Source organism: Acomys russatus, chromosome 28, assembly GCF_903995435.1.
Source record: "Acomys russatus chromosome 28, mAcoRus1.1, whole genome shotgun sequence".
Taxonomy (NCBI): Eukaryota; Metazoa; Chordata; class Mammalia; order Rodentia; family Muridae; genus Acomys; species Acomys russatus.
Window position 1 is genome coordinate 13,099,522 of NC_067164.1, and position 17,997 is coordinate 13,117,518.

General features: G+C 37.1%; 1 protein-coding gene across 1 annotated transcript in view; it reads right to left on the reverse strand.

Annotated features, from left to right (window-relative positions):
- Positions 1-17,997, reverse strand: part of LOC127210965 (transmembrane protease serine 11C) — a 46,315-nt gene that overhangs the window by 18,585 nt on the left and 9,733 nt on the right. Inside the window, exons 3-5 of the mRNA XM_051170758.1 lie at positions 16,706-16,824; positions 6,173-6,240; positions 2,445-2,605 (exon numbers count right to left, since the gene is read on the reverse strand). Coding sequence (XP_051026715.1) covers positions 2,445-2,605; positions 6,173-6,240; positions 16,706-16,824 — 348 coding nt within the window. The remainder of the gene's footprint in view (positions 1-2,444; positions 2,606-6,172; positions 6,241-16,705; positions 16,825-17,997) is intronic.

Here is a 17,997-nt window from a genome sequence, read left to right on the forward strand (position 1 = left end):
CACCAACCCCCAATGATAGTTGTGCTGTGTGTGTGTGTGTGTGTGTGTGTGTGTGTGTGTGTGTGTGAGACAAGTTCACAAAAGGGACCTCAGTTAAGAAAATGTTCCATCAGACTGCTTGTAGGAAAGTCAGTTGGGCGTTTTCTTGATTAAAGATTGATGTGGGAGAACTCAGCTTACTGTGATGAGCTGTGCCATCCTGGGCTGGTGGTCCTGGCTTGTATAAGAAAGCACACTGAGCAAGCCAGTAGAAGCAAGCCAGTAAGCACCATTTCCTCCATGGCTTTTGCTTCGGATTTCTGGCCTGAGTTCTTGCCCCGACTTCCTCAGTGATGGAGTGTGACCTGAGAGTTGTAAGAGGAAGGACAGACCCCTTTCTTCCCAAGGTTCTTTTGGCTGTGGAGTTTTATTACAAGAATAGACAGCCTAACTAAGACAACTCCCAAATCTATAAACCATACTTATTGAGTGGTTTTCTTTTCTCTGGATAAAAATCTCACTCACTGATAATAATTTTGTTAAACATTTACATACTTTATATCAGTTCTCTGAAATCTTCACAACTTTAAGAAGTATTTTAAAAATTTGTATTCTTGCTTTTATTATGCCATGGTTAGACTGTAACACTCAAATGCTAAGGAAATGTCCCAAAGTCACACAGCTAATATATAGAAAATGAAAATCTAAATGTCAAGACAACTACTGAGTCTCCAGAATCACATCTAGAATCAGTGATGTCAACCACTGCTTTCTGTTGCTTTTTTTTTTTTCTAGTTACATTGTAGGATATTGGTGCTATAATCAGCTGATTCATTTAATTAACATCTCTGGCCAGTGGTACCTAAGTCTATCTTAAAAATACAGACATTTTTCTGTATGTCAAGCAGCATGTATGAAAATGTATTTCACAGCCTTGATACATTTGCTATAAGAAACTGAGCTAGTTAGTCATCATAGGAAGGCTATTTAATAAAGTGTTGAAACAGCCACCTGGCTGCCAAATAAATTTCACACCATTTCTATGGCACAGACCTACTTAGGTGTTGACTGATGCTTAAAACCTCATCTTGGTGAGGGCTGTCATGGATGTAAGCCCTGTATTAACTTGTTTCATTGTGGTTTGGAAGAATGGCTTTGTCAGCTGTTGGGTTTGCTACCACATAGGTGAAACCTCACTAAGTTTTATGAGGGACCTAACTCTGATGAAGGAACAGGGAGGGCCGGAGAGTTTCCAAGACTAAGACAACACCAGAGCACAGTCTGTACTTGATCTACTTCATTGAACTGCTCCCAACAATAGCTTAGCATTTCACCATGAGCCCTGAGAAAAACCAGTTATCTGGAAGAGACCACCAGAGGGTATATCTCCCTGTGATCTTAAGCAATATTTTAAAATTTGGAAGGATGATAAGAATAAAATATGTCTTTTATACTTGAGTTTATGGGGTATATAGCAAGAAGTTTCTAAAAATATACCTTTGAATGTGAGCTCTCTACAAGTTGGAAGGCTGATTTCATCCTCCTGTTTTGAGGCCACTATGCATAGAATGAGCTGTAGGAGCAGGAAGGCTGTGAGAGAGAGCATCTCAGGACCTCAGGGAAGCCACAATTCAGCAAGGATGGCTGGCCTCTTATCCAGGAGAAGCGTGTTCAGATTTTGTTTTTTGATACTTTGATGATCAGTGAAAATGAATGCTTGTCCTAGGACCCCTGGCCTCAATCTTTTAGTCATTCCTGTAAAGGTGGTAATACTTTTCCCCCTTAACTCAGCTTTTGATAGAAAATAGTTTCACTTTTGTCCCCAAATTTTCTGCATTATCTTTTAAAAAATGATTATATATATGTGTGTATGTGTGTGTGCGTGTGTGTGTGCTCTATCTACATGTACATCTGCATGTCAGAGGAGGGCATGTTTACCCAGTATAGATGGTTGTGAGCCACCATGTAGTTACTGGGAACTGAACTCAGGACCTCTGGAAGACCAGACAGTGCTCTTAAGTGCTGAGCCATCTCTCCAGCACCTAGATCATTCTTGTAACAGAAACCATAGTAAAGACTACATCCTGTCCCATTCAGGATGACTGCACATTTATCACACTCCAAGTGTGATAAGCTGTTTCCTCATGAAGAATAAGACGAGTTCCATTAAATGTATGTCAAGAAGGGAGTTTGATTTTTAAAAAGCTTTACCAATCCTGGCAGTCCAGATTGTTGAGACTATCAGAATAGAAGGGCTATCATGGCCACAGCGTGAGCCATGGCTTAAGCTACTGTGCTTTACAAAAAATATTATTTGATATTTTGGATACGTTCATGGGGCACAAAAATTGCTGTCATTTTATGTGCTACGATATTTAAAGAAAGAAGCTCTGTTTGATGCGTATAACAAAACACCACATTCAACTTAAAAGACGAAAGTCATTCCATACCATACATATTCTTACCTGAAAATTGAAATGAGGAAGAATCTATAAGTAATCCAGTTTGGCCTTTGAGCTTCTGATACAAAGTGGTTTCAATGCTGTCCCAGAATTTTTCAACATTATTCTTATAACAGGCTTTAAATTTCAGTACAGCGTGTATCACGACCTTCCCACTGGATTTGCTGTAAAACATAAACAGACAAGAAGATTGTTATTTCAGGACAGAACTGCCATCACTCTTAGTAGCAGGAATGGGGAGTTTATAAAGAGGCAGAGGCTGAGACAATACCACAGAACTAGTCTATGTTTTGTAAACTATCCAGTTCCTCCAAAGGGAGGGGAGATAACAAAACAATTTTCCATTTTTAGATCCAGGGAAACTGAGTTTGAATTTTATATGTACCACTGGCTTTCATCCCCAGAATGGAATGATAATCATTTATTTTTTAAGTCATTATAGATTGAGAACTTCTTTTTAATGGATACAGAAGAATTTTTAATATCACAGCGATGAAAGAAAATTATTCACTAATATAAATGTATTTATTTATTATGAATCAGTATGGACTCTGTAGGAAGAACTAATAGAAAATAAAAACAGAGAAACAGGCCAAAATGAAGCATTTTGTTTTTGGTTTTGGTGTTGATTTAACTGGAGTTGCAGTTTGCAATAGTGAGTCACTGTCTGTTTTTCTGTTGGCTATCAAGATTGAGCGTAACAAAGAATGAGTTCATTCCGTTAGGAAGATGCAAACACACAAAGCTATACATTTTACAAGGAAGCAACTGGAACTGATTCTAGAGAAGATCCATGGATAAGGCTCAGTGACTTCCCAGGACCTACCTGAACTTACACATCTGAAAATCAACAACCTAGGACTCTAGGTAACTTAAGAAGATCCTAATAACAACCTCTTCAAAATCCTCAAAACCTGTGTGAACAAAAATGGAAACCATAGCCGGGCATGGTGGCGCATGCCTTTAATCCCAGCACTTGGGAGGCAGGGGCAAGCGGATCACTTTGAGTTTGAGGCCTGCCTGGTCTACAAAGCGAGTCCAAGACAGTCAAGGCTACACAGAGAAACCCTGTCTCGAAAACAAAACAAAACAAAACAAAACAGGAAAATGGAAATCATGGATCCAGGATTCCCTCAGTGACTACAAAACTTATTTACATTATTTTCTTCTATGATATTTTAAATAAATAAGATTTCTCTGTTACTCCTTATTGAAGAATTTATTTTAGTGTGTTATAGATTTGATTAAATTTAATCTACATATGTTCAAGCTGACTCCCAAATTGTATTAGTTTTGAAGATGTCTAGGGGGAAAAAAGGTAAATTTAAGTTTATAGCCATTTCAATAGCCACATATACAGAGAACTAGATTTAATATAGTTTTAGAATGCTGGCTATTTTGGGGGAACATGAAGGTTTAGAAACTGCTGGAATTGGTGTGATTGTTCTCATAGGCATATGGAATTACTACATTTCAAGGATGTTTTCCCCTACATGAATGATTGACCAGTTCCTTTTTGGATGCTGTCTCTATTTTTCCCGTGAACCTCTTGTCTTTAAGAACTCATCAGATCTAATTAATCCTAAAGACTCATTTGAAATGTGGAGTTTGGTGCTATGCTTCCACGTTTATCTAGCCTTGTGTTAGGGTTTTCACAGGGCAGCAAAGGAAACTACTGAGCCTCCATGGTGTTAATTTTCAGTTCCCACATAACATCATGCGCAGGATATTCTTACTGTATTTTATGTTAATGATGTTATTTAAGTTAATGATATGATATTTAAGAAGCGAGGGACACCATGACATAGATAATCTACAAAAGGGTAGATAGTCCATCTGATGAACTTAATGAAAGATTAGCTTACCCAAGGACACCGTCTCTGCGCGGAGCTCAGTAACAGTCTCCCACTTCTGCTCAAGCCCATGTCTCTAAGCCACGATCACAGCTTTGCTCCCATCTGGGGTCCAACACTGCACAAAATCCATGTTGTTTTGTTTTTGTTTTTTGTCTATGTGACTGTGTTATGCTAGGATTTAGAAACTAAAAGTGTCTGGTACCTAGATTATCAATTTTACATACTTTATACCTTCATAGGCACTACTTGACGATTTAATTATCTAAATGGTTTCTTGTTTAGCAATGACAGCGTGAGTTGTATTTAATTCTTACTGAAACTTCTTTTTTTTTTTTTTAACTTCTTAATGATAAAATTCAATGATAAAAATTAATACATATTTAAAAACTAAATTCTATTATCTTAATTCTAAGCATATTGATAGAATATTCTGGACATTATTTCCTGTTGGGTTAAAAAAATCTAGAGAGGTGGGACAAATTGTGTTTGTGCAAATAGGTGGTAAACAGTTTTTGAAGAGCTGATGTTAATTGGGATCCCTTTCTTGGTGGCAGAAAATTTGTCTCCTTTAACTCTCCTTGTCGTGAAGCACCTTGTCACAGAGGTGGGACTCCTAGAGACACAACTCCTGCATTTTCAAATCTGTGAATTTGTCACTGCTTGAGCTTCTTTCTGTTCATACCAATTCCCCTGATGCCTTGTTCTTTATTAACATGTGTGTGACCATCTTGACAAGGGATACATCTGTAAAACCTTCCTTCTGTGGCCTCCCTAACAGTGAGAGAAGGACACCGAGACGCACTGGCCATGCATTAATGTGAATGTTAGAGTCTGTTGCAAACTTCTAAATACCCAGTTCCTAGGCATTTTCCCATTTATTATTCATCTGTTTATTTTTTCCATATATTTTTTAACTAGAGAAGTTCCCACTATGTAGACCTGTCTGGCTTGGAACCAGTGATTCCCTCCGTTCCTCAGCCTTTTAGTCATGGGTTATGTGAATGTTCTGCTGTGCCACAGCAGCTTTGGCCTGTGTAGAGTGGAGGACCAGGGTGGTATGTAAATTTGATTTTTAAACAAACTTTCTAAATGTACTTTTATGTGAAATATTCCTACTTTGATATTGAATCCAGTGCTTTAATTTGTTTATAAGTTCCCAAAATTATTTTCCCAAATTAATCCAGACATTCTGCTCATACTCTCTTATTTATTTTTTTAAATAAAAAATTTTCTTAGTGTGTGTGTGAGTGTGTGACTCTGTGCTGTGTGTGTGTCTGTGTTTGTTGGCACGCATGTTATGTCAAGGGTATATTAAGTCAGAGAACAGTTTTCTAGTGTCAAATCTCTCTAGGATCCAAGGAGGGGACTTGGGTCATCAGGCTGAGCCCAGCACTTCTATTAATGACTGTCTCTAATTCAATTAAAAATTTAAGTATACTCTAATTTTTTCATTTACTTTTTGATTTTGTACCTTCAAATAAGTCAGAAATTATGGTTGTGGTTTATTGTTTTCAGATTTATTTATTTTATTTTATGTGTATGAGTCTCTGCTAGCATGTATGTATGTGAACCATGTACATGTAGTGCCCATGCAAGTCAGAAGCAGGTATTGGGTCCCTGGAGCTGGAGTTACGGATGGTAGTGCATCACCATGTGAGTGCTGGGAATTGAACCTACGTTCTCTTTAAGACTAACAGGTGAGTCATTCCTCCATCCATGAAATCATTTTCTAACAAGTGATAAAAACTTTTCTTTTACATATATGAAGAGAGTTTTACTACACTGAATTCAATTTACTTTCAAACGTGAAGTTGCATACAACAGAAACAATTTAGACATGAAGGTCAAAACTACTTCTCATACTGTTGTGCATACCTTACTTGGACTGTGTGAGATTTGACGTACTGCTTCCTCAGTTTTGATTCATGAAATGTTTCATTCATCTATTAAAAAGAAAAGAGGTTAATGACATGATTTCAGCTTTTTAAAAATAAGGCTTCCATCACTTCGGAAAACTTGAAATATAACTGAAAATTAACAATAGTACAACAAAATATATGTATCCAGCTTGACCTCATATGGCCAAATACATTTAATTTTATTTATTTATGAATCATGGCAATTAAATTATTCCTAAATTTCATAAAATATGCGATGTTCATGTCTTCCTAAGTCATGAAGAGCAGCATGATTAATTATAATATTCATTTTGAAGTGGTGAATTCAGTGGACCCGTAGATATTAATTTTCTTCCATCTGCAAATTTTATTGGAAGAAAATGTAATAAAAGAAAGCAGCAGTGCATATAGAGATATTTCTAAATTGTGTGTGTGTGCACACTCACATGCGTGTACATGTGGTGTGTGTGTATGCATGTATGTATGTGCTATGGCAGCCCTGTAATGCCTATATGGTGATCTATTTTTTCCTTTTTCAAGTATATGTTGTTGGTAGTTTTAAAGGGAGATAAAAGGGCATAGATATTATGCAAAGGGAAAGGGGAAATTGCTGGGATACTTTAACTGAGGAGAGGGTAGGGCAGGTGATAACGGATAGAGAGAGAACAAGTAACACTAACAAAGTTTGAACAAGCCACAGGGAACCACATTACTTTGTAAGCTTACCTAAATTATATGTATTGGAGTTACTTCCACATGGGGTGTTAAGGAACCGCATACTCCCCCCAAGAACCCTAGACTATCTAATAGAAACGCGAGTCCTAAACATGTGAAACTTTCCTTTGAGTTGTTAGTCAGGGGCTTCCAAGAAACTCTCCAAGCAATGGAAGCTCTTGTCATCAGCATTGGTTGCCTCCCAGAATCTGAGGGTCAGAGCCTTTTGCCAGACACCAGTCTCTATGGACATAGGACTTAGAAGAATCAGATTAGAACTGACCTAAGCCTGAAGATTAGCTCCCATAATATCTGAAGATGTGTCTATGTTCATAAGAGAAATTAGTCTGAAGTTCTCCTTTTTTGTTGGGTCTTTGTGAGGTTTAGGTATCAACGTGACTGTGGTCTCATAGAAAGAATTTGGTAATGTTCCATCCATTTCTATCTTTTGGAGTAGTTTGAAGAGTATTGGTATTAGCTCCTCTTTGAAGGTCTGATAGAATTCTGCACTGAAACCATCTGGCCCTGGGCTTTTTTTTTTTTTTTTTTTTTAAATTTGGTTGGGAGACTATCAATGGTTGCATCTATTTCTATAGGAGAAATAGGACTATTTAATTTGTTTATCTGATCTTGATTCAATTTTGGCAAGTAGAATCGATCAAGAAAATTGTCCATTTCCCTTAGATTTTCAAAATTTGTGGCATATATGTCTTTAAAATAGGATCTTATGATTCTTTGTATTTCTTCCATGTCTATTGTTATGTCTCCCTTTTCATTTCTGATTTTGTTGATTTGGATAGTATCCCTCTGCCTTTTAGTTAGTTTGGCAAGCGGTTTGTCTATCTTGCTGAAGATGCTATACAAGCTGGCGAGGGAGAAAAGCAATCAGTAGTCCTACTACCAATCTATAAAACCTAGGAACCCCAAAGGTGCAACATGTGGCAGTTATAGCTAGGGGCAGGGTAGCCAACAATTGTCCATCTGGGCTGCTCAGGACGAGGGAATTCAGGCCTGCTACCGTAAACCTAGCCAACCTCCAATGGCTATGGTGATCGCAGACTCTAGAGGGGAAACTATTCTTACCATTTTTATAAGATAATATGATTTCTTCCTACATTCTATTTATCCATATATCAATGTGTAAGTGTAGCTCTTACCCGCCTCAAAGAAACTTCATTTTGCAAGAGATGGAGACTTCTACAGAGACTCAAGCGATCAACCTTCAGAGAATAAATGACAGTGGGAGTTCCCAAACCCCAGTTGGTACATCTGCACTACAGGGCCTATACCTAATTCTTGGGGGAAAAAATCACAGGAGAGGGTGTGAAAAAATTTAACAGTCAGAGGCTCAGGATGCCTGCTGCAAGATAGTGATCTTTAGACTTAATAGGGAAGCTGTATTTGTGAACTCTCAATACCATGGCTGCCTAACAAAGCCCTGCATAACGACTATACAAGTCAACATGCGAACGTGGATGGGGAACATTTTTGTAAGGTCCCACCCCTAGATGAAAACCTACAGCCAATCAATGACTGCTGAGAGAGGGAGAATGAATTTTCTCTATGGATAAGACACATGACAGGTTATCGAATCCCAAATGGTCAGTCTTAAACACATAAAGACAAGAGCACCACATAGACTTAGTGGGTTGTATGTGTGTGTGTGTGTTTGTGTGTGTGTGTTTGTGTGTCTGTGTGCTACAAAACTAAAGAAGGGTTCCTAAATTTGACGAGTGTTTGGGGCCACAGGAAGTTAGGAGAGGATGTGGAGGAGGTGGAAATTATATAATGCAGTATTCATGTATGAAATTCTCAAAAATTAAAAACTAAAAGAATTCAAGGCTATACAAAGAAGTCTCAAGAGAAATCTTATGTAAGAATCATTTTCTCAATTACTTCTCTCTCTGTACTTCCAATATAATGGATAACTTACTAGAAAAGGACCCTCAGCATCACTAGACAAGATTTTCACCTAGTATAGCTTACAAGTTGGCAAATATAGCCCTTGTAAACATAATCATGTCGGACGTGACAGACGGTTTGATTTATATTTTTCTTCCTGCTGCCAAGTAATTGGAATATGTGCATTTATTCTATAAATGTGTTATCTTGTGAAGTATAAATAAAATAGTTATACTTTTTAAATGGCTCAGTGGAGGAGACGGATGATCAAGCATGCTAAGAAATAAACACGACAGTACAGTGATTTGTGATATGCTCGGTATGAAGACTGTGGAATAATGAAATGGAGTGATTCAGGCCTCAGATAGGTCTCATATGTGAACGAGACCCAGAAGATCGAAAGTCAAAAATAAAGGGAGGAGTATAGTATTAGTGTTACATTTTTAAATGTGAGTTACATTTTCTCTTTTAACCTAGGTAGCACTCAAATAATTGAGACCGAACTATTATATTTGTTTAGTAAGCTTCCTAGCACAATACTGAGCAGGTATTATTCTATTCTTAACCCTCTAAACTAATATGGCTTCCTCCCAGCATGAATCCCAAGATACTCGTATTTTATGACTTCCTCTGCTCAGCCCTTCTCTCTTGATGTCTCCTGGACTTCTGCTCCTGGTTGAGTCCCTTACTTCCCCCCTCTCTCTCTTCTCCTCCCTGGCTGGCAGGAAGGCCAGCCCTAATGTCTCCCCTGCTCAGTCACTGGCTGTTAAAGAGTTTTATTGACATATCAAGGAACAATTGGGGACCAGTGTTTGTACAACATTGAGACAGGAGATTCTCAGAACAAGTTTTTCAAACAGATGTGAAATGTTGGGACACAGAAATCATCGTTTGAATCTTCACACAGTACATAATAACATTATGCCGATGGTATAATTTTCTAGCTGAAAGGACAAACAATTGTGAAGGTCCCAGGTAAGAAAAGGCTGGTGTATTTGAGGGATTTGTGACTCAGAAGACATCATATATATTGTATTTGCCAAAATATGTAGGGATGCCATTTCAGAGGTTCTTATAGCCCAAGTTAATTTGAATGTTATTTGTAAATAAAACAAATGCAGAGATCATGAAAATAGTAAATAATAATATGTTCTTCTATTCTCATTTCCATCATAGCTGCGTCTCATGGGAGAAGATACAATTGGTTTTTATGAAAGTCAAGAAAACATTGGATTAATAAAATAACTTTTTACCACAGGTGAGACAAAAATCCTTAGAACCTTCTGTAAAGAAGGACCCACATCAGCCCTTTGAAAGATTGAAGATATCTATGGATATCCAGGAATAAAATTGACTCTCATCTTTTCTGGAACTTTCTGTAGCTCCATAAAAGGAAGTAAGGATTTGAGGCCAGTTTAGTCACATAGCAAACTCCAAGACAACTAAGGCTACATAGTGAGACCATGTCTTAAAACAAAAACAATAACAACAACTACAACTACAACAAAACAAAAAACCCAACCAAATCCCCTTCCTCCCACAAAAACTAAAACAAACTAATAAGGTACTGCAAGATGAGGGTGAATCTTCCTTCTATGAGTGCAGTGTGAATCTTCCTTCTATGAAAGCAGTGTGAATCTTTGAATCTTCCTTCTACGAGTGCAGTGTGAAGCTTCTTTCTATGAGTGCAGTGTGAATCTTCCTTCTACGAGTACAGTGTGAATCTTCCTTCTGTGAGTGCAGTGTGAATCTTCCTTCTGTGAGTGCAGCGTGACTCTTCCTTCTATGAGTGCAGTGCGAATCTTCCTTCTATGAGTGCAGTGTGAATCTTCCTTCTATGAGTGCAGTGCGAAGCTTTCTTCTATGAGTGCAGTGTGAAGCTTCTTTCTGGGCTTTGGTGTGGAGAAGTAGAATGCCTTTGCCCCAAGTTAAGCTGGTGGAATTTAAGAACACCTCCCATTCCATCTCATGGAGTTGTTTTAGATAAAAAAAAGAAGAAGAAGAAGAACAAGAGTGAAAATAAAGGGGCCCAGAGGGCTAAGAGCATAAGACAGACTAAGTACTCATCCTAACAGACCTGGTGAAGCAATGGTTGCCACTTGGACAACAATTGCAAAACACATAAAACAAAAACAAGAAGATAAAAAAATCCCAACACTTAAGAATACTTATATAAAGAGAAAGTTAAAAAGCTGTTACTGAAAACAAAAATTTTAAGAATAAAAATTTAGTAGTTCAGAGCTGGAGAGATGGCTCAGAGGTTTAGACCCCTGGCTGCTCTTCCAATGGTCCTCAGTTCAATTCCCAGCAACTACATGTTGGCTCACAACCATCTATAATGAGATCTGGTGCCCTCTTCTGGCATACAGGCAGAACACTGTATACATTAGAAATAAGTAAATAAATAAATAAATATAGCCAAAACACTAAGAATATAACATTTATGTAATTCCTCATTGTTTTATGCTTCTTCTTGCTGTAGGTAGTTTATTGTACATATGTGTAATAATACAAATGTATATGTAAAAAATAAAAAATATTTAATAAAAATATTAGCAGTTCAGACAGGCATGGGGCACATATTTTTAACCTCAGAATTTGGGAGGCAGGAGCAGCTTAACTCTGTGAGTTTGAAGCTAGCTTGGTCTTTAAAGTGAGTTATCAGGACAGCTGGGGTTACATGGTGAGATCTTGTCTCAAAATAAAATGAGTAGATCAATTAAAAACACTAATTTTTATTTTTGAGGTATGAATTTATGTTTTGAAATGCTAAATGGAATTAATACCTAATATTTCAAAATTATCATTAATATTCTTGTACTACATTTACCAAGTGGTGTCACAAAAAACAAACTGTTGTTGATGGAGGTGGAGGAAGGGTAGTCAACTGAGCTACTGTGGTAAATATGAGTTGTTTTAACTTTTTCACTAGTTACATGGCAGCATTTCTTAAAATTATAATCTTATTAATTTTATAAGCCTTATCTAGAAACTTCGCAAATGTAGAAATATGTAAAAATGTATGTAGAAAGATTCCTTTTTACAGTATCTATTTATATTAGTCAAGGCCTGGATCCAGCAGGTTCCCACAAATAAAAGATGCATCTGAAAACCTAACACTGAAGAATATTTTGGGGTTGTTGAAAAGAATAATTGACTTTCCTATTAACTTTGAGGAAACTCTATAAGGATTGCTGAGAAAAATAAACAATTTTAATGACACTGCACATAATGAATCCATTTTGATAAAATACTGAAAAATATTCATGTTTCTATGTTTTGCTTTTCTAAACATGAGAACATAGTAAGGAGATAAAAAGGGAAGACACATACATCACATCGTGGTAAATGTGGGTAGAAACCAGGGATGGTTGTGAAGAGAGACTTGGAAAAGGCAAGGGAGGGAGAAAAGGAGTCTGTATTTAACATACTTCTTTCATGGAAAAATTTGCTTTCTCCAATAGACTCTCAATGTGTATACAAACCATACTTAAGGCAGTAGACGGCCAACAGAAAAATAATTCTATGGTCTTTTTGGAGGGTTTTTTTTTTTTTTTTTTGTCTCCTAAATTTTTGTCTGCACATGCTTTTTAAATCTTATGGGTCATATATATATCTTTTTCTTGCCTCTTTCTTTGTTGTTCTCTCTCTCTCTCTCTCATCTGTTTTATAATAAGAGAAAGAGAGAAAGGATATGGATTTGGGTGAGTTAGAAGGTAGGAAGGATCTGGGAGGAATTGAGGGCAGAGAAATTGATCAGAAGGTACCATATGAAAAGCTTCTATTTTCAATAAATTTTTTTGTCTAGTATCATTTTCTTCCTCTTTTCATGTATGTCTCTGTCAACCAGAAGAGGGTGTCAGAACCTAGATATTCCTGAAGTGGATGCTGGGGACTGAACCTGTATACTCTACAGGAACAGCAAGTGCTCATTGCAGCTTCTCTTGTGAGATTTGTATATTTTATCATTTTATTGTTCATTACTTTATATAAGTAGGTTTATAGAATTTTAAAGATGGTGATTTTCTGACTTTATTTTCTTTTTTAAAAGGTCTCTTTACTGTGTGAAAGGATTCTTAGGACATCAGGATAAGAGCAAAGACAGAAGTTTAGAGGCAATAGTAGGATTTTGGGGCAGTAGTTGTCATGAGGGGGAGAAGAGAAACGTAGGCAGTATTTTGGAGGTGGACACTCTTGATTTATGGATTGTGTTTTAGATTGAGTAACTTGATTGCTTTTTTGTTATTTACTGAGATGGATAAGACTAAGGAAAATTAGATTTTGTGTGTGAAGATCATCGAGATGGCATTTAAAGTGTAGGTTTTATGGAATAGGGAAGATATGCAGAGAATGGTGAAGAAAGAGGAGACACGGGAAAAGTGAACTTGGCTCTGAATAGCAGTGGTTGGGTCAGGATTCACGTGTGCAGATGATAAGGAATCAACAAAACCAACAGGGGGAAAGAGTGGGTGAACGTGAAGAAATGTGGCAAAGGATGTGTTCTAAAAGCCAGGAAATGAAAAGTGTGCCAAAAATAAGTAATTACAAGAGGAAGGAAAAATGTGCTAACCTATATTAAATATAACATAACTATTGTTATTTACTTTATTGTTATCTTTTTAAATGACACAATTTTAAATCTTTTTTTTTTTTTTAGATTGATAGAAGTTTATTTGGATGTTAAATAAGAACTGAGAAATTAAGGCCACAGTCTGTAAATTTAGACTATGACATTGGTAACAAGAACTGATCAGTTAGGGCCACAGTCTGTAAATTTAGACTATGACATTGGTAACAAGAACTGACGAGTTAGGGCCATGGTCTGAACTTGAAAATTAGATCATAACATTGGTTTGCTTTTAAGACAGGCTTTTCATAAGAAAAAACATAGCTATGTAACAATTAGGTAACCAGGTAGGAAGCAAGGAGAGCAGCATTACGGTAGTTTTATTAGCTAAACACAAGAAGAATCAATTTTGTTCTGAGCACAATATAAGCCGCTGGCTGGACAAAGTATTTTAAGCTGATTGGCTGGGATTCAGGGTAGGAGAGCCTTTGGGGGCTTTTTAGCTCTCTGGGAGTGAGGAACATAGCAGGATGCACAATTTTAAATCTTATGAATACCACAGAGAACCTGCCATTTGGTAAGCTGAATCAAAAAGAGGCAAAGCTCTAAAGGAGCATATGCTCCCAGCATGTTCTGGTTAGTCTGAGGGATTTTACTTGATGAGTGACGTGGCTGTATGGTGAGCTAACATGTGCCCCACTCTTGGATACTCCAGTAAATGGTTTAATGTATAAGGCTGACTGACTGCTTTTCTGGGTGTTTTGACCATCTATAACCCAAAGCATTTATGTGGTGAAAACCATATTGCATTTTGTTAAACAGATTGAATTATTTACCTGCTCACATTAATTTCTTACAGTTTGAAGTGTGCTCAAAATCTTGTAATACTTTGGTGGTCTTTCAATAGAGGACCAAAAGAGAAAAAAAAATCACGAAGTTTGACTTTGGTCAACGTAATCTCTTCGTGTCTCGGTTTCTTTATATGGCATAGGGACATTCCGAGGATTAAGTATTGATGCGTAAGTACCTATATTACACTGAAATTTCGTAAAGACAATTATATGACCCAGGTATTGTCCCAGTGTTAATTGTTCTTAGATCTTCTTTTCACTTATGCATCATACCTGCTGAAGAGCTTAAAATAGTAACAGAAGACATGGAGATTTGTTCAACTACCCTTTGGAGAACTATTCAAAGATGAACTTTGGGAATGTTCTCTATCAAGACATTTCTTCTAGTTTATGTGAAAGCAGAATTTCTCTTGAAAAAATGTATGTATATATATATATATATATATATACATACATATATGTATGTATGTATTTTAGAGTGAGTCATTGAAAAATTTATTTAGTGGCAATCAGAATAACAGAGTCTACAGGAATTATTGTACTGATTGTGAGATTTGTCTAATGACTCATAACTCCATTTGGTACATATTATTATCAGAGTGTTATGTGTATGAATGATGTATATATGGTAATAAGTGTAATAAATGAATTATACTCAATAAATCAGAAAAAAGGTACACACACACACACACACAGAGATGGCGTTGCACAACATATATTTGGTATATGTTGTTTTCAAGCATATGTGTTGGCAACTGGGAATAGAGTTATTTAGGCCTGAAGGAAGACATCATGACCACTGCTTATCAGGCAAGGATGATGTGATAATTAGCTACACCAATTGTTCTAGAACGGTGGTTTTCAACCTGTGGGTTCTAACCTTGGGGAGAGGTGTCATCTGATACTTTGACAGGGGTTGAGTACTAGATATCCTGTATATCAGATATTTGCATTAGGATTCATAACAGTAGTACAGTATAGTTATGAAGTAGCAATGAAAATAGTTCTATGGCTGGGGTCACCATAACATGAGGAACTGTATTAAGGGGTCACAGCATTAGCAAGTTTGAGAACCACTGTTCTAGAGTAATCAGGGACAAATTGATTTGAATGAACAGGTCTGAAGGTAGAGCTGTTCTTAGGATAAGTTCTTAGAGACTCAATTCCACTCTACAAGATGAACCCCATACCTGGCTTCATTGTTGGGCCAAGAGCCTATGACTAGACATCATAAACCCTAGGAGAGACCCTACTCCTATTGTACTGCTAAATGGAGATGACCTCTAATGCCATACCATCATACTCACGGAGTAAGGCTAGCCTCTGATTGGGACTGACTGAACAACAGGACTTTGGCTTATAACACACTTCATCTTTCTAACATCTGCATCACATTATTGTGTTGTTATTGGTGATCTAATGCATCTAATGCACATGCAAAGACACTGAGGAGAAGAGAAACTAAAGACCTAAAGTCATACAGCTAGTAAAGTCCTAACTTCAGAATTGACTAAGCCCTTGAGTGCATTTATTTCTCTCTTTTGTATTTTATTAGTAGTAGTCACTGTATAAAATGGCTGGCTTCATTATGGTATTTCCGTATAGGCATATTATATATGTATTTGCCCTATTCCTCATTCTTGTTTCTATCCTCTTTCCCAAATAGTCCCACTGAGCCTAGCATATTTCATTGAAGGCCTTTTCTCATCCATTGTACTGTATTGCTTTGTTCTGTTTTGCTTTTGTCTTAACGCTAAAGGCTCAGTTTTCTGCCTCCATTTTCTAATTATTTCCACAATGGCAAAAACACACCAAGACTTTCATGTACTCTGACTTACTTAAAACTTGTACATATTGGGATGCTTTGAAGGACTATACATTTATATCAGATCGTGAGGTGTGCAATGTCCTAGCAGGAGATTATAGGAGAAATGACAGATGAATGATGTCATCAGTGCTCCTAACACTGTCAGTTGGGTTATTAAATTACTTCAGTTAGTTATAGCAGTCTGTGATAACAGAAGCTTCTTGCTAAACACACTCGGACTCTTGATTGAACCTGTAACCGGGTGAATATTAATAGAAAGCCAATTCTTAAGCAGACGATTTACAATGTTTCCTCAACAGTGAGGACTCTCAAAGTGATCTTTATTTTTGTCACATTGCCTTTAAGATTAGCAGGGCTTCTTCTTCAAGCGACTGGTTAATTTTGGAACCCGAGGTAGCATGGCCTTAGTTGTGTATCTTAAGTATAAAACACATGTTATTTATGTAATTGATTAATTACTAAGAAATAACGACTATGTGCTATTTTTCATAGGGTTTCTTCAAATGTGTCCCTTTGCATACTATTCTGAAAGGGCTGACTCATAATATGTAGAACTAAGGTATTGATTAGAAGTTGTTTTGAACTTGGAAGGAAACTTCTAGAGTCTTAACACTTTTAGAAATGCACAGAAAAAAAAATTCAACTTACCAAAGAGACTATCTTTTTATTTAGGTCGATGTATTCCTGAGAATATGGCTTTGCAAATTTGCTGTCATAGTCAATGTTGTTAACCTTAAAGCTGACATGGTAGTAGAAAGGTGGCTTTCCTGAGGAGAGAAATGAGAATAGTTTTCCCCCTGTGCACAAGCAGTTCATTCTGAGAAGTCACGTGTCCATAAAATGTCAGGTTATGTGACATCTAAAAGTGTGGATGCCCAGTGATTGTGGAAAATGCTCAGGTGGAGGAATGCTAAATTATAACCTTTCACCAAAAATCTATTCAAGTTTTTAAAATATAAACTTTTAATATGTCAGTTCTCAAGTTTGGGCAATATGTCGTGAAACAAAATTACATTAAAATATAGTAATTATCTTGGTATTTGTGACTGCCATACATTACATTTCAAAAAATCAGACAAATCATAGGATTTCTTACTCATAGAAAACTAAGAAATTAAAATGAAAAAGGGAGAAAATGAAAGGAGGCATTACTTGAAAGCCCTGCCCATTAAGCAAACTAAACAAAGAAATGAAATAGGCCAGGGGTGAGGCTGGCCAGGACCACTCAAATCCCTCTAACAGGAAAATGAAAATTTCTCTTCTTATGTTACAAGGCTGATTTGTAAACATCTAGCCTATATGCTAAGGTGAAGAGTACAGAGAAAAGAAGAAGGATAAATTGAAACAGCAGGAAAAAAACTGTGAAAGAAGTAAAAATATGTAGTGTTTTTAGAAAAATTTTTATGCCAGTGTAGTCTGCCATGCCTTTCTCGAATGACTAAAGAAGTGAAGAGTAATGTCCCACGAAAGTCTTCACTTACCAGGAAACTGGGACAGAGGGGAGGACATCCTATTGGGACTCTAGATGAGAGAAGCATGGGAGAATAGCAAAGTAGAAGGATCCAGAGGGTCCTAGAAACCTACATGTAGAACATTATGATAGGCAGATTTGGGCCCAGGGGTCCCACTCAAACTAAGGCTCCAGCCAAGGACAATACAGGAGGTAAACTTTAAACCTCTACCCAGATCTAGCCAATGGTCAGAACATTCTCCACAGTTGAGTGGAGAGTGTGATATGACTTTCTCACGTACTCTGGTGCCTCACATTTGACCATGTCCCCTGGAGGGGGAGACCTGGTGGCACTCAGAGGAAGGACAGCAGGTTATCAAGAAGAGACTTGATACCCTATGAGCATATACAGGGGGAGGTAATCCCCCTCAGGAACAGTCATAGGGGAGGGGAATAATGGGAAAATGGGAGGGAGGAAAGAATGGGAGGA